At 38.5% G+C, this 24,471-nt stretch overlaps 1 protein-coding gene across 4 annotated transcripts in view; it reads right to left on the reverse strand.

Moving 5' to 3' along the window:
- Positions 1-2,468: 2,468 nt before the first annotated feature.
- acot7 (acyl-CoA thioesterase 7) overlaps positions 2,469-24,471 on the reverse strand; it is a 52,821-nt gene continuing 30,818 nt past the window's right edge. For all 4 annotated transcript variants that reach the window (XM_019256628.2, XM_010740260.3, XM_019256627.2 and 1 more), the window contains 3 exons: positions 21,098-21,214; positions 12,447-12,631; positions 2,469-2,957 (listed from right to left, as the gene is read on the reverse strand). In XM_019256628.2, the coding sequence (XP_019112173.1) occupies positions 2,859-2,957; positions 12,447-12,631; positions 21,098-21,214 (401 nt within the window). In that variant the 3' untranslated portion in view covers positions 2,469-2,858. The remainder of the gene's footprint in view (positions 2,958-12,446; positions 12,632-21,097; positions 21,215-24,471) is intronic.

The following is a 24,471-nucleotide window of genomic DNA, read 5'->3' on the forward strand; positions in this document are numbered from 1 at the left end:
GTCACTTCATTCCCTAAAATCAGCAACAAAACTGGAAATGGTGACCACGAAACATGATCCAGGTTATAAAATTTGAACTTTAACGGCTTATTCCAAATAGGTCATGATGGTACGTGGTTTTCATCACGACTGCAAACACTCTGCACTGCAGCACTGTACAGCCTTCATATTTTATTTCCCATATAAGGGTGCAGTTTGATATTTTCACAGGCTATCCTCTACTCTTATTCGGATTTCTTAAAAATTCAAAGCTGAGGAAAAGTCGAATGACTCAATTTGTTTTACAAACATGTCCAAACCATCATTTCAGTGGATAGCTCTGCAAGAGCCGACTCTAATCCACCTTCATCTGTGAGACTTCATCAAATGTTCATTATTAAGTCGTCAGGGTAAAGTTAGTCAGGACTAAATCGGTCAGAGGGTGCATGAATCAGCAATCCATTTACAGAATTAAAATGGTAAATTAATAAATTAATTCTGGCCTCCAATGTTTAATGAGTGGCTTGCAGTGAAGAAATGAAATGTATTTCTTTTAAATAATTCAATTAAATAAAGCTTGTGTAACATATTGAGCATTTCTTGGGTATGATAGGGTATGAGGTAAAGATGGGTAGTAGGTGTGCAACTTCTTCCAACACACTTAACCGAAGCTTTGCCTCATACAACTATTGGCAGATATATTTTCACAAGTGACCTTGAAATATAATTCAGGTTCAGGTTTCAGCGTCTGGAAGTAAAGAACCCTGCTGTCAGCGAATGACTGACAATGAAGATGAGCAGAAAATGCGAAGCGGGTCACTTGGTAATGAAAGCCAAGACTTTTCTCAACACTCTTTATAGTTTATCCTTCTGTCAGGGTCCTTAATGGCTTTTCTCCTACACCAGAGGATCATTCATCTTCTAAGTAGCCTTGTCAGTCTCTCTACAGTCTGCTGTATGGGATACAGCAGTTAGAGGGTGGTTAGTCCCCTAATTTAGATGCAAAGACATGAGAGGAAATTTGAGATCAGCACTTTTCCTTCATTTCATTATTCTCTGATGAAAAAGATCAGTTTCACATGCAGCCTCCTCTGGTCTCATGGTATGTTGAATATACACTGCAGTTCAATTATACACTTTAATGTAGATTTCAACATTTTTGTTGCTACCTGGAAGAGAAACATCTATTTCTGATAATGTCATCTCTTCCATTTCAAGTCTGTTCTTCCACATAAGTAACCATGGTTACCATATTGTGTCTCTACATATAAAAGCCAGCTGCTACTTGCTGAAATGGCTGTAGACTCTAATGTTGTTGTGAATAATGAGAAATTATATTGCTTTTGAATGTCTTCAGAACAGGGACAGTCAGGCATGCCTGTGCTGATGTTTAACATTCGGCAGATGCTTTTCAATAAGCTCATTTTTCCCCATACGTGTTGTCTTGCCATCTAAGATGGATCTTGCCTCCCTGTATTGTATGTTCCCTCCTCTCCCTCCCCGTGCTCTCCTTCTCCCACAAGATGCCTCGACTTCACTGGGGTTAAAAATAGATATATCCCCCTGGTGCAGCTTGAGCCTAACTTTATTTTCATGGAGGAAATGAAAAGCACACATACTGCAGGGACATAGAGAGAGAAAAAACAATAACCTTCAAGATCCAATGACAAATCAGTTTCTGTCTGTGTAAGGAAACAGTACAAAGAGCAAAGGTCCAAACAGAAAAGCATTTTGCTGAGACTGTGCTAAGACTTCATAGAGCTTGCTCACTGGGCTTTAATCTTTTAATTTCACTTCGGTTTTGATCTCAAATTAGTCCTTGCCATCTGTTGCACAGGATTGAAGCCCACCTACTCCTTCTGACAAATGAGATTCACGTCTAAGTGTTCTCAATACCCAACTCAAAAACCAATCCTGCTAAATATTTGAACAGGAGTTTTTATGGCTGGTTAATAAGCACAGCCTTTTCAAGTCTCAGCATGGCCATATGGATATTGATTTCTCACTGGCTGCTGCTGACCTTGATTCATCTTTCTGATCTTTCTTTGTCCACACATGCACAAACCCAGAAAGATGTAAATACAGACACACAACGAGTCCTCACGTGTCATCTGGAGACAGAGGGAGTGAGATGGTGAGAAGACAAAGGGACCAATGAAGTGAATAAGAAGAGCAAGAAAGTGACACTGGAATATAATGGAGGAATGGTGGTAAGCTGGAGAGGGAAAGGAGAGCATGGTAAGGCAGAGCAAATGCTAGAGTCAGAGTGTGATAGACAGAGGAGGAGGAGAGTGGAGAGGAAGAGAGGGGGAAGGGCAGGCGTGGGAGAGATGTGAATTGAGTCAAAGCCCCCGAGCTCCCCTGATTCCTCTGTGAAAGACACAGTGCTGAAAAGATAGATAGCGTATGCCCTCTCTGCCAAGGCATGCCCAAGACAATGACATCATCATCATAAAAACTAGCAAGGACACGAGGCGAGAGCCCCAGACTCACGCTTGGATCTTTTATTCATTACTATTCACACACTTATTCAGCATTTTCCTTGCACTTAGACTATCACAGATCATGAAGTCGTCATACTTAACAAACTTCTTAAATTAAAATAGTACTCTTACTTCTACATACAGTCAGACTGGCACTTTGCAGTGATCAAGAATAGTCTTCATACATCAATAAAAATATGTACTCTTACTTTTACATAGATATACAGCTATATGTGGATACTTTGGTGCATAGCACAGGGAAAAAAGAGATCACAGGTTTAACAGGAGGCTACAGTTACAGAACAGGAGAGGGTTTTTTAGTCCCTTTATACTGTATGTGCTGTGTGGGGTTGATATACTGTTGCAGGCGTTTAACAACTCTGGTAAGCAGCGGCATCACTGCTGGCGCGCCTGATTTGCAAGTCTCTTTGCTTTACTCTGGAGGTAACGCGCTTTGCCCTCTTCAAAACGTCTTTGCTCCTCTTCTCCGTTGATCTGAAGAAAACAGAAAAAACAACAAAAGATTTCTTTTTCAGACATGTTCATCATTTACACGTATTATGCACTGGAATGTTTTCCCCTGCTGTTATTATATTAACCGTGGGCTTGAAGCTCTGATCCAATTTACCAATCTGTGCTATTGTTATTGCCATTCATCTCCGATGAATGGTTGACACTTGGAGAGGCTCTGCAGTGTATGCACGCAATAAGTACTGTACACTGGAGAATGCACTTCAGTAAAAGTTGAACAAAACCATGGGGTGATGTGCTGGACCCTGACAACATGTGGATGTTTAGTCGATTATGTTTGTTGATGACGGTTAGACTTTTGTCTAATACAAACGTTCTTAACCAATAACGCACTCACTCAAAACTCAAACCAATTTACAGATTTCAGTGAAAATGAAAAGCAGCTCTCAAGTCAATAAATCATATTTTCAGCTGTACTATTGTTCTGTTGTTCTGTAGTGTACAGGGTGTTGTAGGCTCAGATTTAGCATACTATATATAAAATATATTCCTATCACGCCTAGGACTCCTGGCAAGCCCATGCCCAGGATTTACAGCTGCTATGAATCACTTTTTCATGTCAGTTTTTATTCTGAGCAGCACTTTCAAACTTGTGAAGAACAGCTCTCCTCTTTCTCCTTCACTTAGCTCAATTTGGCTGCTGATTAGTGGGAGGAAGCACTTGCTAGCCTGCACTGTTTAATTAGACTGCTTGGCAACCTCATGACTTAAACAACAATACCACCAACAGTGACCGTGTCAACACTTACTTTTATAGTGCTCTCCCACTCCCTCACCTGTACGCTGCTCTAAGGGAGCAGGTGAGTGTGTTGTATGTGAGCATGTGCACATCCATGTTTGTGTTTTTGTATGTAAAATATAGCGTTAATTATGAGACTGAGGATCTTTGCTGTGCATACACACCAGTTTGTTGGCAGATTCAAGAGCACCTGCCACTCAGCAGCCACTCTGGGTGCAAAGCTGACAGATGGCGCCTAAAGTTTATGGGGAGAGTAGGGTGACAACAGATATGACAAAAAATCATGCCAGGGACAAGCGCAGAAGTCAGCATTCAAATGTGATGCGAATATTAAAAAAGTAAACTATAAGCACAACACTTCTCTGCAGAGCAGGTTCAGGAGCATACAGCTGTAGTATTGGTGTGTTTGTTGTATGCCGGTTATATAACAGTCAACATACTGCTCAGTCAATTTTGCTTTTGCCATTCAACTGAAAGTAATGGATAATTCCAGTTCATTGACTTTAAAGAGAGAGAAAGAGAGAAAGAGAGACAAAGTTGCACCACAGTTCCAGTATGTTCAAACATTTTGCTACTCAGACAATCTATTACTCAAAAATTTCCTCGGTCCAAATCCGTAAAAATACATACGCACCCAGCTGTGAAGTCATGATCTAGTGTATGAAAGTTACAAACCAATTGTGTACAGTCTCTCACAGTGTCTCACAGGAAGTTCATGGAGATAAAATCGAATCACAAATTGTCTAATAGCTATAGCGTCTTTTACCAAGAGGAATATCAGTTTTTCCTTTGTGTTGCTGAGGGGGCAGCAGTTCATTAATACAAAGCAAGTGGTGCTGCACTCTGTTTATATATAACAAATACAGATCTATTGTCATCATGCTTTTCTTACTTTGTCACTGCAGAGAAAGCAAGTATTTTATATTGCGGTTACCAATCTGTCACCATGTTGGAAGGCAGGCAGCTACACAAACAAGGCCTCTAAGACTATCCACTGTAGTAATAAGACTGGGATATTAGCTTATTAGTTTCCAACTGGACAATAGGCAGCAATATACACAGAGAGCTGGTCATTATAGTGTTATTAAAATAAGTCCCAACAAGGTGATTTGGGACCCTGACACCAAGCAGAGGTTTATTAATCATCTACTTTAACACAGCTACTGGGTGTACCAAAGACATCCATCATTTTGTGCAGTTTGAAATTATTTCATTAAAAGCCTAATAATAGTTCGTAAGAACTGCAGCTGTGCAACCACAGCAAAACAAAACAAAAGTGGTGAGATGGTGAGTCTACTTTTGACCAGAAGAAACAGTGAAGAAACAATGAAAAGTTATAATGTTAAAATTATTATTGGTGTGTTGTGTCTCTTCAGTCACCAAAGGCAAACAGCCACTTGATACAAGGTGACACTAAACATGAGGTGAAGTCAACAAAATTATTAGTTTTTAGTTATTAGAGTAGCTACAGGTTGAAAGTCCAACATGGTCGTCAAATGTCGTCCCACCCACGCCCCTGATGACTTAACCATTATCTAATCCCACTTTTAAAACCATAGGGAGCTTCAGCTTGAGATGGTTTAATGAACACACCAATTAAAAGGAACAGTACACCTGACTACTGCTAATGAAGACTGACTGCTAATAACAATATGAGATATGGGTTTCCTGTCCAAGCCAAAGGAAAGAAATATGTGCGACTAATGTGGTGGGTGAAGGACAAGTCAGTCTCATCTCATATGGCCAAACAAAACTAATAAAAGACCCAAATATTCCAGTTATTCTTAATATAATATTTTAATTTAGTAATCAACAAAAAACCTCCAGACTGAGAAGAAGTAATGCTCACTAACTGATTAGACTTGAATCATAAGATGATTCATTGTCTCTACTCTTCTAAATGCCAGTTTAAGAAAAATAAAATGGTAGGGTATTTGGCATTTTTTTATATCATTGATAATATTGTTTAAAATGGCTTTTTAAAATGGAGATAATGTTTCAAATGAACCGCAACATCAGAGCTATCACATCTACAAACCCTTATCACTGTCCATGTTTATCTCTACGAGGGCACATTGTTTGTCCCGTGTACACTTTTGTGCAAGGCTGCACGCCTGTATGCATATGTCATTGGGATCACATTTGCATGAGTCAATGAGACAATTCAACACTAGGCTCAAAATGTCCTTTTGGTATCCTTGTGTAATTGGTATTCCCACAGTGGCTCCAGTCTAATAACTGTGATTATGCAGGATCATCAACTACAACTGGTGACTCTTGGATGCAACCACGCAAACAGAGGCCATGCTTGCTTTAAAGTATCTTCAAGTTGATTTATTTCAGATCCTATGGCCTTTTACATTACAGGCATCATAAAAATGATGCACTCTGCCTTAAGCTGTAAAAATGACATTATCTCAAAACAACTGATACCTGAGGTGTACTGTAAGATTTTAGTTGTCATTTATAATCAGTTAATTCAGGCATAGGTATTATATCAGGCACAGTATTAGATAATAAATTGCATTCAAAGATGCTGTTATCATACTATAATATCACTAAGCAGAGTTCCTTGTGGTTCACGGTGCATGTTTATCTTTATATTAGCATTATATTGCTGAAAAAAGAAGTGTACACTATGCATCCAGCATTTTGTTACAACCACAGTAGCTGTAACAGTTAATACATTGCCCATGTTGCATAAAATATGATGGGTCCTCTTTGAACAAGACTGTTTTGGTCATTAACTAAAGTATTGATTAGAATTAAAACTTTGGACTGATGATGTTTTTATATGGAGCAAAGAGAGCTGACAGACCTACAGACATTTGCATCAATAAAAGAACAACACATTTGTTACAATACAAAAAATAAATAAATAAATGGTCATCTGCAATAGATCACACTGGAATACATGAAATTAAATTGAATGTCATCCACCGGAAAACGCAGACAAAGTCAGACCTCCAGAGTTTCAGCCGATCGGTTTAAACAACGAAGAAAACCAGCTGTTTCACCTGGCAAGCTGGTCGTCCATTAGGTGGACAGCTGAATGGAGTGTGACAAACCAAATTGTGTAAACTTGGAACAGGGACAAGGCTTGTAAAAGGGACTGCTCGGACAAAGCCAGCAAAATGCCAGAGGGGTTCCTTTGTGTTGGCACAAGCTGTTATTAGAGAAAGCACAGGGCGTCACTGTCTCAAAAGTAGCACTAAGCTGTAAGTAAACGGCTCAAGAAAAATAACCATCTGGGCTGCATGGGTCTGGATACTAACCTATATGTTAGTGTGTGACTGTGAGTGAGAGACACACACACAGGGACAAAGACAGGGACAGAAAGAGAGAGAGACTCACACACAAAGGATGACATTTTAGACAACGCTGAAAGGTGTTTCATTTGTAGACATAAAACGAATCCTTCTACATACTCTACGCTGGCTTTTACTGAATGCTGAAATGTCTGTTTAGTCATGATTAATGTTTCAGCTGTCAGTTTTTTTCTGTCTGTGGTTCAGCCAGTAACACAATCATCACCAATTCTTTAATAACCAGGGTTTTATAAGTAATAACATCATGTATGCAGCTACAATAGGTGAATATTGTATTGAACTTTCTGTTATAAATTAATACTTTTAATGGCTACGTTTGTTTCTTCACAGAAAACAGTGACAGAGACTGGCTGTACTTTAATCTGAACATTATAGGTTTCTATCCATATTTATGAGTAAGTTATATATTGTTTATAGATTCATGAGTGGATATGATGAGAACAAATATCGGTATGTGCCGATGTGCCGTGCCTTGGATTACCACAGTCAGAAATATCTGCAACTCTGGCACGAGCGTACCCGTTAACCCGTTGCTGATTGTCTTGAATGGGAGGCATCTAAAAATAAATGTGCATCACTTCATGTGGACTACAGGAGGTTGCCATGACAACCAGGCTTGTTTTTGTGTCACGGGAGGCCAGCTGAGTCTCTGCCAGCGAGGAGGGAGGGCGGGAGAGAGATGGTGGAGAATGAAGGAGGGAGTGATGAAGAAAAGAGGGTAAAGGCGGGAATGAATTCACTTAATGACTGTATACTCTTATTTTATCGTTTATTCCTGCTGCAGAATTTACTGCTGAATGTGTATGCAGTTTTGAGCAACAATTACTTTTTCATTCATACACACTCTGGCCAGTGTAACCACAGTGCAACCAGATCTTTCCACCACCAGCTTGTATTCAGGATGCAGTGGCCACTGACTGAAGATTCAAAGTCCTGACCTTCTGGTAACAAGACAGTTTTTCTAATCTTCAGGCAATAATCAGAAATACAACAAAGACATATGCTGGTCAAAAGTGCTTCCAGGCATTTATTTCTATGCTGTCATTTCAGTACTTTTCAAGGGTACTGCTGCAGAGAGGCGAGGCATCCCCCCTGATATCCTCCCTTCTGCTCATGCTGTCCTCTTTCCCTGCTTCAGCGTTACGCACAGTACGCTAGCGTTAGTGACAGCCCATCTACAACCCCCCACATACACACAGAGTCCCAAACCCCCTGCTAAGCTAAAACAGGAAAATCTAAAAATAGTAAATGCAGTGGGCTCACTCAAGAGAAAGCGAGGAAGAGAGAACGAGGGGGGAAAAGCACCTGCAATCAAAAATAGCAGAAGCTGTCCCTTCGATTCAGCTATTTATAGAACACAACTGGAGCAAAATCTGCCACAATGTCATGAAAATTTCATTAGTGAAGCTTTGAGATGGGAGTGCTTTTATCTTTAAAATGAACTGTTGGGTTCATCTGAGCTTCATACAAATATGCCTGTGCTGCAGATTTGGGAGCAAAATAAAGATGAGAAAATTAGTCAAAATGAGCTTCCAGAAAGTGAGAGCTTTGGTAAAGGTAGGTGTGAAGGAGAGGAGAAGGGTGTTACATTTTAACCATTTACAACAGCAGATCCTGTTCTCCAAAGTAGCTTATGAGCTAATTTATGCAAGCTCCAAAACTACAGGTGATCAGAGTCACAGTACACTGACGCACATGTTGAAAGAATCCTCTCACTAGAATAATATCTGCGAAAAGAATACCCAAAACAGTAGAAACAAAACATACATAGGTTTGTTTGTTTTATAATAAGACCGGAGGATTTTCAGTGCGACTAAATATAAAGAAAACCAGAGGGATGGGATTTTTTTAATAAGCAAGATGAGGGAGCGAGGGAGTCTTCTTCTAAACAATAGAAAATCATACAAGATAACTTAGCTTGATCTTTAGAGGAACAGTTTGGCAACATGTAAGGTAATGTTTATTTTTGAGATAGATGAGAAGACTGATACCACTCTCATGTCTACAGTAAATATGAAGCTACAGCCAGCAACCATGGATAGCTTAGCAAAACAACTGGAAACAGGTAGCCTGCATCTGATGCCGACAACCAGCATTTCTAAATCTAAAGTAATTATGCATTAGTAATTTATTAGTAATTGTATAATCATGTAACACAATCTCAAGTGTAAAAATATGAAAACTTTCTTGGCTTAGGGTAGTAACTTCTTTGAGTCCCACAGAGTCTTATAGTAAATAAAAGTCACAAACATAACCTTCTTTAAAACCACAATTTGTCCTTTTTACATATTTAGCATACAGAAACAGAGTGGTATGAATCTTCTCTTTTAACTCTGAACTGAATAAGTGTATTTCCAAAAATGTCAAACTATCTATTAAAAAAGACATAGGAATGTTTTAAAAAAGTTGGTTAAGAATAAATGGGCATTTGACATTTTGTGTAACTAGCTACGTCATAAAGATAACAGACAAAGTAAGTCGTTTGTTCTCTGAAGGAGGTTCTTTGTGGGAACTTTATTGCCTACAACAAATTACAATTTATTTCGCTTTTTCTGTTTTGTTTTTTAATTGTTTGTCTTTTCAACATTTCCAATTTGGAGCAAAAAAACCCTGTTATGACAACGAGCACATACGCACATTTATTTGGAATAATAGATGGTGGTAGTGTCCCTAGAGAAATGGGAGGACAGGCAAGTGTTTGTCATGCCTGGTTCAATTCTGTGTTGTCTGGGCTAATTGTTTTTATCGTTGCATTTTCATTCCTCACAGTCTCATTTCCACTGTTAGGGGAAATTCAGGTGTTAATTGGATTGACGTGTTAAACCTTATTTCCTGAATGTGACGCATCACTTTTATACATCAAGGGACTGTCATCCATAAATAGGTTTTACAGCCGTCAATAGACTTTGGATGGGCTCCCTTTTGTTTTGGGTCAATCTCGTGTGTGTAAGCCCTCGGTAAATGGTTATAAAGCCAGAAATAGCCACGTTTGAGCCTCGCCCTCCTTCTCTCGCTCATATAAATAAATACGAACGCATTTGTGCTCAGTGATCTGTTCAAGCACGTGCACATCCACACGCAAAGCCCACTCTCTCACACAAACCTACACATGCTTAATTTGTCCATCTTTTACACACAAACAAATAAGCTCTGTCTACATTACAGCTCTGGTCCAACTTTTTCTCTCAATCACATTCACACACACATTTCTGCCCTTGTTTATCTGACATGATACATCAGAGCCCTGGCAGCCAAGGCTCCATTTAGATTTCCATTTATAGTGTTGAAGATGAATTATTAAAATCACCAGGAGATTCTTTTTTTTTTTTTTTACCCTCTCTTTTCATAAAAGTGAAGTGAACAGAGAAATTACAATGACTCTAATCATCACTGCAATTCCCTGCCATTGAAACAGAAGCTATGAGCAGCCTGTGTGAGATGGAAAACCAGGTAATGAATGCATGGAACGAGGTAGACAATGGGTAAACCAAACGCGGGGTTTTGTGAAATGGAAATTTTGAGACTGACTGATGCCTTTGAAAAGGCCGACTAGCACAGACGCACACTCAATGCACACATTGCCGTCTAGCACAGGCGTCAGCCTTTAACACGTGTCACAGTGTTAAAGGCTCATGCTGCACCTTTAAGTGTGTGTGCGAATGTTTATGGTAAGAGGGGTCACTGCAGCACTTGGTGGCATGACAACACAGCTATTACCTGTTTCCATGCTTCACTATAATCCACACAGTCAGGCTTCGTCCTGCAAATTTCTTATTACATGCTGTGTTACTTGAAATACAACTGGACACTGTGTTATGCACCACCTTTCTTTTAAGATCTGGAGTGACTTAGAGCTACGTGTTCTACATGTGCTATGTCAATTTTCTGCATGCTTTGGTTCATTATTTTGGTTAAAGGGTAGGTGCAGGTTAATCCAGGAAACAGCTCCGTGCCTGACTTTTGTTGCTTCAATTATGGCTGCTTGGTCTTTTAATGCATTTTCCTGGCTTACTCAGTCCTTTGCACATACTTAAAGTTTAATGATTAGCTCAGGAACAAACTCACTGAATTTTGTACAAGTGTGCACTTAACAAAATAATGACCTGCTCTTGGTCTGTCAAATTTTACTGAAGCTGGCTACTCAGCTCATGCCATTGTTATGGACTTTGCTTGACTAAAAAGCAAAGTCAGTGCTATCATTACGAAATTTATCACAACCATTCAGTCAGACAAGGAGTGTCCAGGCACATCAAACAGAATGTGAATTGTTTATTTTTATCATTATAATTAAATAAATGTTTATGTTAAAACTAATTTCAATCCACTGAATGTTTTAACTTCCTTTATTGTCTAAACCCTGCTCACTGACGAGCTGATTTCACCTCGCACAAAAATTGGACACGTTTTAAAGAGATCATCACAGAGACAAGTGGTGCCAGGAAATAATTTAAATGTGCTGAGCTAAACAGATGGCCTGTGTGTACGGTGTTTGCATATAAACAAGGTTTGGATCATCTTGTACTGCCGAGCCAGAACAAACAGCGGGAGTCTCTCTCCAGTCTGCAGGTAAACATGCACACTTTACATCCTGACAATAAACGCTGAATAAGCCAGACACAGATGTCGAAGTACGTTGCAGAGATATTAGCAGACGGCCCTCTGTGCTTAAGAACAATACGCAGACATAGCAAAGAATTTAATGCACTGAAAAGACATTGATGTGCAAATTCTCCAAATAAAGACCGTATCTTCCCTGCTGTTAGCTTTCTGTAAGTCACAGGTGTCACTGACTGAAAGAATGAATGCTATCAGGGCAAACACTGAGACACAACTGAATGTACTGAATGAGAAGTGAAAACATAACTCAGTCTGTAAATATTAAATTGGGATGTGAGGAAGAATCCACTGCTTAAATTATTAAAGTAATTTAAAGTTTAGAGTTGACTATGAAGCAATTATTATCACAATTCTAATCTTTTTATATAGAACTTTTTTAATAGCCTGTAAAAACAGTTTATGTTGTTTCTTTTTGTCAGCACAGAAAAGTAAAGATCACCTCTGCTCTGTAAAGTGAATTTTATGTTTTATCATACTTCTTTTACTCAGAAAGTTGCCCCAAGGACAAGTTTCCAACTGAATCTTTAGCAGCGCTCATCCTGAACAAAACTGAAAAGACTTTAACGCCTCAGCAGAAATACATGATAAAAATCCATGGCCTGATTTTCTTCACTGTTCATGCTGAGGTACTAAGAAACCAAGGCGTTAAATAAACTTACCTGTAGATTTTGTCCTATTTAGATGTAAAATGGTGCCGGATCAAATTAATACCACATTCAGATTTTAATAAATAGACAAACTTTAGAAAGCAGGCAGAATGGTACAAACCTTAAGAGGAGGGACGGGCAGAGGCTTATTGTCCTTGTCCAGGGAGATGAAGGTGAAGAAGGCAGAGACAGCTCGATATTTCCCTTTCTCTGCCTCCACCAGTGAGGAAGCATCTACCAACACTTCGATTTCCATAGACTTGTTACTGATGAATGTAAGCCGACCCGTCACAGTCACCACAGAGCCTTGGGGAGACGAAGAAAAAGATGAGATTAGTGTTGTTTTGACATTCATGCAGTATTTCGGTTTCCTTTTATTAATACATGCAATACACACAAGAAGAAAGTCTCTTTATGTTTGATTCAAGCTACTCTGACCTTCAGTTATCCATAAAAAATTATTTCATCCATAATAAAATCATTTTCTTGTTATTTAAAGGTTTTTAAGTGTAAAAAAAGTTGTGAGAGCTAAAATAAAAGTATTGCACCTGCAGCTATCTCACACCAAAAGGATTTAAGTTTTAAATAAGCTGGAAACTTTGAGAAAAGAAAACAGTCACTTGAAATAATGTAAGTTGAAATCAAACTAAGGACCTCCATGGATAGTTGGACACGATGCGAAGTAAATGTAAAATAAGCGGGTCGACTGATATAGTCATCCAAGGAAAACTTCGAATCTGCTCTTGCAATCTACTTCACACTGTTGCATCATCAACTTCTTGAAGTCTGTTCCACTGGGAGAGGATGATCACTGGCTGGAAGAATTTTGAAAATTCAACCTATCAATCTGCTTAGGTGCTTAAGGTGACAGAAAAGTTAGAAAATATATACAAATATTTAGTTTTTCTACAGATATACCAAACATACATACCTCCTTTTTAACCATATATTACACACACCATGTCCACTGCTGCTGCTTTGATTTCAACCTGAGCCCCATCTAATCCATCGAACATTTTGACTCATCATAAATTTGTGCTCTTCTCCTTTTGTCATTCCAGGGAGGTGGGCACTGGGCACTGCTTATGTGTTTCTTTATTCTCTTTGATGTGCCAGTACTGTATTATTACTGTTGTTGCCATAGAGATGAGGAGAGAAAGTGTTATCCCTCCAGTCTGAGACAGATCTCAAGTATGTGACTGAGAGCTTATAAAACAGTCAAAGTCACAAATAATTAAAGTTGTGGGAAATGAAAAGAGGCTAAAAAAATACATTAAGAGACTCTCTGAGTTTGAAGAGTGTCCTCTTAGTAAAAAACAGTATTGATTGTTTGATTGACTGATCATTGAAATGCTGTTTGTATTCTCCATGTAACAAGATGTACAAAGTGTTTGACACCAGAGACCATTGTTTGTTTCACCCCTGCAATCCCTGAAGACTGTAGACATTAATCCCATGAAACAAACTAAATGAAAAAGAAAAGTGTTAATGTTGTGTCATAATGCTCTGATAACTCTGTCTTATTATGCTGTACTTAATTTGTTCTTTAGGTTTTGGGAGGGTTTGCAAAATGTAGCGAGTAAAAGACATAAATAATAAGTTAAAGAAAAGAAAATTAATCTTAGTGTACAATGGCATCTAATTACTGGAAATCCTCATATTACCACATACTTCAATGAAGTGTGAGGTGGAAATAACTAATTTTAGCAAATGTAACACTAACTGTTATTAAATTTGTTTGTGGGAATAAATGTTTCTACCCTTGGCTACTGCTCTTAAAATGAATTGAAAATGCTTCCTTTGGCAACTTTTCAAAACCAAAGTGTGAGCATACTTCTGACTATTCATCTTAACAGGGGGAAAAAAAACGTTTTACGGCCCTACACAAACCACATTTTCTCTATAAAACATCAGTGAAAACACTGACAGAAATACAGTGCACAAGGTCAATTACTGTAAGGAGGTTTAATATTTAAAAAACAAATGTTATGTGACGTCTTCTCCGTGTAAAGTCTATTAGTCAGACCACAGAATCAAAAAAGAGAGAACAGTCGAAAAATCTGGGGTGTTATCCACTGAGTGTCTTAACACTAAACTCTTATCACACACCTTTGGCCCTTCAACAATGACATCTGTACTTTCCAGAATACCACGGCCAGTCCACAACATTCTTGGTAGAAACAGGCACAGGGTTTAATTTTTATATCTGTTATTGTCCAATGCCTAGATATGACTCAATCAGCTTTGGGACTGAAGTCCAGACAGTTTTCTCTGCACTGGAGAGAATATATCAGCTTTTATTAGATTTTCTTTGGCGAGTGATAAAAAAAACTTATTACTAACCTTATTCTCACCCCTCACTCCAATAGATGTTATGAAATTACATCACCATAATGAGAGATCTTACACACCAAGAAATCTGACAAATGACATGGGTGATGATGGAAATCCTACAAAGTGAAGAAGTGTGAAAAGGTGATTAAGCACAATAATTGTAAAATTAATCCGGATGAGGTGCTGTTAAGTAAGCGTCTATTCGTTTCTGTGCAGCACATATACTGGAAGCATTTATTCTCTCTCTCTTGTTCTCAGTCCATTGAGTGCTTTTGCATGTTACCGCCAGAAGCGAGTCCAGCCTCATTCAGGTAAACTATGTCTGCCACAGATGTATCAGGTTCAGTGAAGCGTGCTCTGCTCAATGACATTACACACGAAAAATGAGTCTTGGTGAGACTGGGTGATTTCTAAAGACCGTCATCATCAATAATTCATCTATGCAGAAAGTATATCTTGGATTTATGCAGAGCTGAAGGTCAGCCAACGAGTCCCATCTCTGAGGAGCTGTTTGATACAGCTAATCTGCTGTGAGGAGAATCTATGCCAGGGCCTCATGTTGTGTGCACTAATGCTGGGATTGTAATACCTTTCAGGCCAATTGTTTTGCTATTTTAGCTACAGCCTACCTGAGTGGAGTTAAGGTTTATCTGCTTCTTTTTTCTGTTTCTTGAAATTGTATTTTTGTATTAGCACGTAGCCGGTGAAGGCTACAAAAGAAGGGAACAAGGCAATATGCAGTTGAAATAACAGCCCTCACTTCAGACAACTTCTACAGAAACACATTCGACAGACGAGACTTTGTTGCTGGGAATCAAAGAAAATATATTATGTTCAGACACTGGATTCTACCTTTACATCATACATATTTAAGAGAAGAAAGAATGACAAGAAATTCTCCAGCTTTATGCATTTCCAAGTACAAGGTAAGTACTACTGTTTGTTTAATTGGCAGAGTTACCATTAAGGTACTCTTTTACTTTAAAAAAATATATATATACGTAGCATCCACATAACTCAGAATCTCAATTTGCATTTGGTGGATCAATGGATGCCAGTTACATTTAAAGGGTCAGAGCTCCACTTCTTTTGTTTTCAGGTTGTAGTTCCTTTAAATCTCAGACTACAATAATACTATTCACAGTCTTCCCTCTCACATGTCGCGTCACTAAACTGTTCAAGTTGTGAAAGAAAACCAAGAGATCGATGTGTTTCCACAGCTCGCACATCATTCCTTACTTCCTTATGTACTTATTTGATCAAACATTACATAGAAATGTCAGGTTTGTAAAAATCATGCTGGATCAATAAAATTAAATTTAAAATCAATGACCTAGAACATCTTCGAGTATTTATGATACAATGCTGTTTCCTTTATTTCTCTCTCTCACACTTTCTCTCTGACATTTAGTGCTCCCTTCTCCCTAAAAATCTCCTTTCATCTGACATTTATCTTTTGAAGTTTTATGCCTTTCTTCTCATTCTTTGTGCCACTAGGCATTTTGCTGTAATGGATAATGGAGAAGAGCAGTGACTCAACACTGCTGTGGTACATCAATGGCCAGCACCTTGCTGACTTATATTCTCAGTGCCAAATAATACACATTATTGTTCAGTATGACATGGCAGTTCCTTTACTTTTTCACAAAGTCTGTGGGTTAAGGAGAGAAAAATGAAACTGTGCAGACCAAGAACAAGTAAAGACACTGGACTCACAAGCTGTGACATGAGTACAGCAATTTTATGATGTTTAAAACAGTCAACATAGCGTCTCAGCCCCACTCAAGGCAGTCAGACATTAAGGTTTACTATTCATACGTCTTCAAATCAATCCACCAAATGTTATTTCAGAGCGACACAGATGCTTTACTTTAGCTCTCACACAATGTGGAACGCCCCTGCTGCTGGTTCTATGCCTGGTGGACCGGTCTTAACCTGGTTGGGACCTCATCATGACAACCTATTTTTACTACAATTAAATAATTTTACTGTATTACAACCATTATAATTATTTATATTATGTTATTATATTATCACCTACCTATGTATATATTCAGATTTACACTACTGCACTGGTGTTTGTGTGAGTGTGTGCATGTAAACATGAGTGAGCCCTGTGTGAATGTATGTGGGTGGGTGTAAGAACTGGGATATGTACTTGGATATTTGTTTTGGGTATTTCTTCCCTGTTTGATGTTTCTGTATATTGGACCTCATAGATGTTTTTACCATACATCAAAAAGACATCTTGAAGTATAGCAGGTCTCTTGACAGCTTTAAGTGTTGATCACGCAGAAATTGGAAACAGTAAATTAGGTGACAAATGAGGTGTGAGGTGGAATATGATAGGACGAAACATTAGTAAATGGAAAAATAGAAAATAAAATTACAATACTAATTTTAATTAAATTAGATTTGCTTAATTTAGTGTTAATTGTATTGTTTTTTAATAATAGGTTTTTAATTGCATACATCAATTACAAATGCAATTACTACATTTTATTATAATGTGTTAAGGGGTTAATTAATACATTAATTAACCCCTTCTCTAAGCATTACTATTGGCACGCAGCCATAGTGTGATTCTTCACACTAACCCATCAGCCACACTGTATTCAAATTTGCTCATATGATCATTTGTTTGCGTCTTCAGTTGAGTTTATGTATGTTCCTGAATTAATCATGAATTAAGCAATCCTGCTTTTGCATTAACATAAATGTTTTAACCATAGTGCCATTTTTTCTGCATTTGACTGGATCAGTTGTTTTACTGTTATTAAAAACTATACCTAACATGTTCTGTTAAATACATTTAATCCACTGTGTCTTTGTGTAGCTGGTTGCATGCAGTTACAGATAAAATATCACTGAAGTGGATCTTTACTGACTCAGAGGAGGAAGTCATTTTAATTTGCTTTGTTCATTCTGAAACTATTTTTCTATAGTTTAAATTCAGTGTGTTTTCTCTCTCTGATTGTATTATAGTGTATAAACCTGCCCTGCTCTACAGTCATTTCTGCTGCTGAATCCTGCATGACTGAAAATCTGCGTAATTACTTAAGTGGACGGCTCAGGCTAGACACAGCGGGACCTCTAAAAATTCATAAACAAATCATATGAACATGCTCCACATAAGCCATGTACAGACACAGACCTCAATCTGTTTAATGTCTTGAGGTCTCAACTTCCCATCTCACTGTATTATCACTGTATGGGTCTGCATCTGTGTGGTCCTCTGTCCTCACACAGGTTTACACGGCTTACACAGGTTCATCAGACAGACACTCTCATCTCCTCAGTGTTTATGGCAAAGCATAGATGGGCACCAAAAGGAGCATTCCACCTTCTGTACAAACAGTTTATCATTTTTCTTTGCTTTTCTTTTTTTTAGTCTGATCTGAATCTGATTACAAGCAACCAAAGTTTTCTGTCCATTGAACTACCTTGTCTACTGTTCACCTAAAAAGAGAGTAGGACACATTACACCAGTTATTCAGACTTCAGATTGGCTTCCAATGTTATTGTTTATACATAGATGACTAAATGGCTAAGCATTAAATTACATTGCTAACTGCTGGGGGAAACACTAGCAGAGGATCTAAGGTGTGACCCAACTCTGACTGTCAAGCTTACAATCCTAGTGTTATCTGCTGCCTTTACCTATAATTATTTACATATTTATCTTATTTATATCTTTATCTCAATATATTTATTTACATTGACTTGTTTATTTTGTTTTATTTTAAAGCACCAGCACGTAGCTGGCCTTGAAATATGTGTAAAACACTACTTATTATGTGATTATACACCACAAATATATGTAGACATCTTTTACTCAATTTCTTCCATATTCTGTAAAGGGTGCCCCCTAAATGTAACACACTGGACCTTTAAATAAACGTGACACACTTTGTTTAAAGTGTGCTATATAAATAAATTTGCTTTTGCCTTTGAGAACAGACCAGGTTCCAACCAACTAGCTTTTTCATGTATTAGTGGAGAAGTAGTAATTATCATGTTTTCTGGGCTTTTTGCACCGAGTTTAACTTTCCAGGCTGGTCCTACCACCTTAGCTGAAATCGGCATATACTTTATGCACAAAATACACCGTTCAGGACACAATGATTAATCTTGTATCAGATTTGTGATAACATTAACACTCTGCTGTCAGGAGCATTGTGTTATTTTTAAACTTCTTGAACTTTTAAACTAATTAACTTTGTAATGAGCGACTGTTAAACACTGAGCAAAATTATACATTTAGAATCTTCATCTTTGTGCTCTTTAATTTACTGTTAGTTTGGTTTGCTTTTAACTTGAAACTAAAAGCATAAAATGAGTGCTGCTGTTGAGTGGCTTTTTGTTTTCATCCTTGACTGTTTTTTTCCTAAGCACACCTCTTGAGTTTTTTGCTTGATCACCTTAAGCAAAATAGGAAATCTACTGGTGACATAACACCTAAGTCACTGTGGAAGTCAGGGGAAATCATGTCACCACCACCTAAACTAGGAGGACAGACAGAGGCAGCAACTGAAGCGACTCAAAGCAGCTGAAAGATGTGGACATGGATATAAACCAATCTGTACTGTTCAGTTTTCTGGTTCTCAAACTCCCAAAAAGGTGTGTTTGAACTGTGTTAGACATCTCTTCCCTCACGTCTCTCTCTCAGCCACTCAGGCTTTCTTGAAAAATAAAAAAAACGCATTTAGATTGAGTGAATCCTCCTGCTTGACTATAAACTATATGACTATAAATGCTAGCCTGCCTCAGTTGTGCTGAGCTGTGAAGTATAAAAAATGTCCTTTACTACCTCATTACTCAACAATGGGAAAGCTGTAGCTGGACATCATATCCTGAAATAATCATAACATCTGAATGTTAGAACTGGATGTCTGGATCACATCATCTCAAGCACATGAACGGATAACAGACACAGAGCAAAGACAAGGTGTGCAGCACAGCACTTTGAAGAGACTGCTTTCAGTCACTTCTGACATATTTAGATTCCATAAAAAGACCAATGAACCTCCTGTCAAAACGCTTTTTGTCCTCTGAATTCTTTCTCATAATAACAGTGTTTAATCAGAATTATTTCAAAAGCATTTCTACCCAACAACACAAGTCGTATTTATCAGGTTTTCTGTTGTGTGCAAACACATTTTCTCAGGTATACGAGGTTACGATGCTCTGTTTCACCTTTACGGACCCATATACAGTGATGAAGAAAAATCATAACATAACAGAGTAATATTTAAGTAAATAACATTTAATTATTCATTATCTTAAGCTATGAAACATGTACAGTATGTTTGTTGTTTTCATGTTGTTTATCTGTGACTGCGTACCTGTAGGAGAGTACTGTATGTTTGTTCCTTCATGGATTCATGTGCTTTATCTTTGCCCCTAACTGCCATGACAAGCAATTTGGGTTAACTGTGTTGTCGAAACAGTGCTGCCAATAAAACTTTTAACCCAGCATTCAACTTTCAGAATTGGAGAGCAGTATAAATGGTTATAACCATTGCAAGTGGACACTTTTTTTGCTCCATTAAGGTGGCAAAGGCTAAGTGGATAATGGTGTTGTCGAAGTTCTGGAATGAACTTTAAAAAAAGAGTCTGTCCACATGGAAATCTTGACCTCCCAGACTGGCAAACGCAGTATAAACAATATCACACTTTAACAGTGTGGAGACAAAGCTCGGTAATGGAAAAGAGTTCAATCAAAACAATGATGTGTTTTTCCAAATGTAGCGGCAGTCCCACAAAACACAACTGGTCCTGATTATCAACAGTGTGACAACTGTTAACTTTGGCTAGACCAATTTAAAACAGCACTGTCTCAGGCTCAATTTATAGGCTGCTGAGTTTTTCCACATTATCATGTAATTGAGTTTTTAGAGAGTTCATTAATGGGCAAGAGGCAAAAGAGAAAGAGTGTCATGAAAGGTGGAGAGGCTGTTATGGTTCAGTTTATTATGTCTTGGTTGTTTCTGTTTGTGCTCTTTCTGTTTCCCCCCTCCCGTTTCTGTTTTCCTGCGGCGCTTGTGTGTTGCAGGGGGTGTGGCTGGCTCCTCCCGTTGGCAGCAGAGGCACACCTGTTCCCACTCAGCCCATTTCCTCCACCTCACAAGCCTGGCCTTCACTCCTGCTCTTTGTCAGATCAATCCATGCTCTCCCTCTTCATGCCACTCACCTGTGCTCCAGCTCCAGAAGAACTCCTCCCGCCAGCCTGCTCCCTGCCTCACCAGTCTGCCTGGTCTAGGTTCTTTGGTTTTTGTAATTAAAGTATTTTTCGTTTTCACACACCATTCTCTAACACTACAGTACATGTTTTTGGAGAGGTACACATCCTTTGACATGTGGTTGAGAATAAATGAATGCATGCGTGCATGAATCAGTGACATAAAGCTCTGAAAGTATTCTCAATGACATCCTCACCTTTCTTGATCTTGCGATGGAAGTTGATGGCATCCACAGAGGCTGTGACAATGTTGGTGTTGCAGTGCCGAGCTGCCACAATGCCGGCGACCTCATCCATCAGCTTCATGGTTACACCTGTACCAGACGCACAGTTTTTTATTATCATTATCATTGTCATTATAAAAGTCGGAAGATAAAAAGTATGGGTCCATCAACATAGGGATTACTGGTCACATCCACCCAAGGGCTATAGATGAAATCTATATCTAATGCAACAAATATACCGTGCTGTCCATGTTATAATAAACAATTAAATAAAATAAGCCAGTTTGATACAGTCGAAAGATCCAGAACAAGCCAGTAAGTGACCCTTGAATTAAGATTGTTTGTCAACACTTGAAGAATGAACCAACACTGATCTTTAACCATGACTGTTCATTTGTTTTCATTTCAGACAGTAAATGTGCCCATTAAGTTGGGGGGCGTGTTTGAAGCACTATTTCACTGAGATGAGATTGTTTGGAGTAAAAGGTAATGGGTTTCCTGGTGTAACTAGAAAACTATTCACCTAAAGCTAAATTATAGGTCACCTTACAATTTCCTCAACATTAGCATCTCATTCGGACTCATTAGTCCCCTATTGATAGCGTCATCAGCTTACTGCCAATAACACTTCTGCAGAGTAGTCCAGCTATTTACTGTCCATTTAGAACATGAACAGCATTTGTAATATCTGTTAATGTTTAAAATGACTTAAAGCTTTTCTTCAATGTGAACTCTTACAGTCATATAAATAATGACTGTCCTCTCTAAGCAAAGACTGAAGCAGCATGGAGTACCTTGTGTTTGTGTTTTTGTGCGCGCAAAGTATGTGACTTTGAAACAAGATATTGACAATTGAAAACATCAGTTGCCAAACATCCAGCAGAGAGTCCAGTAAGCTACATATCCTGGCCAAATGCTGCAAATGAGAGTGGGATCTCACAAAAAGCCAATAAGTGCATTTCCCAAAATGACAACATATTCCTTTAACCATGAGGGTGATCTTTCACTTTTTAAGATGTGAGAGAGCATTGGATAATCCAGCATCGAAAAGTTTCCAGAGTACTTTGCCAATCTGCACACTCAGAGCCTGCAAATAATTTGAGAAGAAAGGAAACACTGAGCAGAAAATCAAAGTTACCAATTAGAGTTAGGCTTGAAGGCCATTATTTATAAAGCAGCAGAGCTCACACAGTGAACACAGAGGAATTCACAAATATACACCTGCGTATGTCTGTGTGTGCCACACATACAGACAGTGGGACATTCAGCAAGGAATGGTGAAATGAGGAATGGGGCAGCATCAGTTTCCCATCATTGAGAAAGTGTGTGTAAATGTGTAATGTGCGTCTGTTTGTGAATATATGCTCATTTAAAGATATTCAAACCTTCACTAGACACTCCAGTTGTCCTAATCGCTCTCTGAGTTGCTTTTTGTATCTCTCATGCTACAGAAAATCAATAAGTCTGTTTGCTGGCTGGTTTGGCTTCCAGAGGCTCCTACCATCTGCACTGTGTGCCTCTATTTATGACAGCCAAATGAGTGGGTGTACAAACAGAATGTGCGTCTTGCTCGCAAATACAGCATTCAATGTAAAAGTGGGCCCGCTGAGTTGATTAAGAATTCAACATGCTATTACTTTGACATCTTCTTATCCCATATGGCCACAGCATCACTTCAATGTAATGTTGTTGATAATATTGATAAGTACAAAGGTTTACTTTGGAAAATAAACATATTTTGTCCATGCTAAAGCTGCACCTCCAACAGGATGTTTTTAGAATAGAATAGAAAAAGGCTTGATGCTAGAGAAATTGAATCAAGCTCTGACTTTGATGGGCAGGGTGAAAGTGGCAGATCTTTTGCTCTATCACAGGAAAGGATCCATCACCCTTAACTCGAACCAACACCCTAGTGATTGGAGAAGTGTATCCTTTAAAAACCCTCTCGCCTAACTTTTTATGCTTCCTCTCTGGTTAAGGCTGATGATGCGACCAGTGTTCAGAAAGGTGACAACAGCATGTCAGGCCTAAAGCGTGTGTGGGAAAGGAAACATATCACCTCCTTCCTTAAACCTTATGGAAGCCATTTTTCAAAACCCATCATGTTTTTTTTCTTTACTCCCTTCTCCGCTATGTTGTGAAAATTGATGGGATCTCACTTAAGATTGAAAATTTCCCCTGGGCACAAGGCACAGCAGGCTGCGGCTATTCAAAGCCTGGAGTGGTCATGTCTGAGCATGCAACATATAATAGAGATGGATCATGACCTGACAAGATGATGAAATTGAACATAAACGTTGGATTACGCTAAACTGAATCTAAACATTTTGATTCAATTTAAAGACGCATTACCTGAATTTGGTATTGTGGCTCCACAAAGCTCACTGCTGCTGATTTAAAACTCATCTTTGAGCAATGCTGATGTTACCAATTTGTGGTTTATTGATAGTAAACCACAAAATGTTATGAAATTTGAGATGGTTGCTTAAAGCCAGTTAGTACCCACAGACCAACTCTGCAGTTCCCCTCAACTCTATAGACCATTATAGCAACTTTCAGCTTATTTGGGTTACCGGGTTGGGTTTTAACGTTTTGGTTCACTCTCACCACTATCATCAGCATTGTTTTCAACCTCAGCAGGCAGCCAACCTGCTCAGCACCAAACGACTGGCTGGTGAACATGGTGCAGCATTTAACAGTTTAGAGACAGATATTTCCCTCTGGAGTTTTCCCTCACAAAAAGAGTGAACTTTGCCAATAATGCTCCATTTAAATGTGTAAATGACCAACTGTTTGCTACCATCTAAAAGGCAATCATCTGTCAACGTTGTGTTAAAAAGACTTATTGTAGATTGTAGGATAAAAGTACTTGAGACCATTAATTTAGTCTACAGTATGAACACTTGTCTTTAATTAACTCCAAAAAAGGAATTCTAAAATACTGCCATGTGGTTTTACACATTTCTCATGGGACTAACATGGTCCAGTACCTTCCCTGAACCCTGGAAGCTGTCCAAGCCTTATAAGTTTCTTCTGCCTCAAACTGTGGGAAACTATTCTCCCAGAAACCAACAAACCATGAACATTATTCCAAGTCTCTTGGTACAGTAATGTCGCCTCATCTTTAGCAAAGTTTGCTGTAATATGAAAATTGCCATTTAGTAAGATTGGAAAAATATCTTAATGGTAATTTATATTACTATTATATTATTATGTGGTAAGAATTAGATTGTATTTGTATCCCATTTCTCTGTAATGGTCATTCAGGTCATTCAGGGTAAATAATGGAATCATAAGGGATGGAGAAAAAGCCCCACTCAGCATGCTATGAAATGAAGGGAATGCTA

Source organism: Larimichthys crocea, chromosome XV (genome assembly GCF_000972845.2).
Source record: "Larimichthys crocea isolate SSNF chromosome XV, L_crocea_2.0, whole genome shotgun sequence".
NCBI classification, from domain to species: domain Eukaryota; kingdom Metazoa; phylum Chordata; class Actinopteri; family Sciaenidae; genus Larimichthys; species Larimichthys crocea.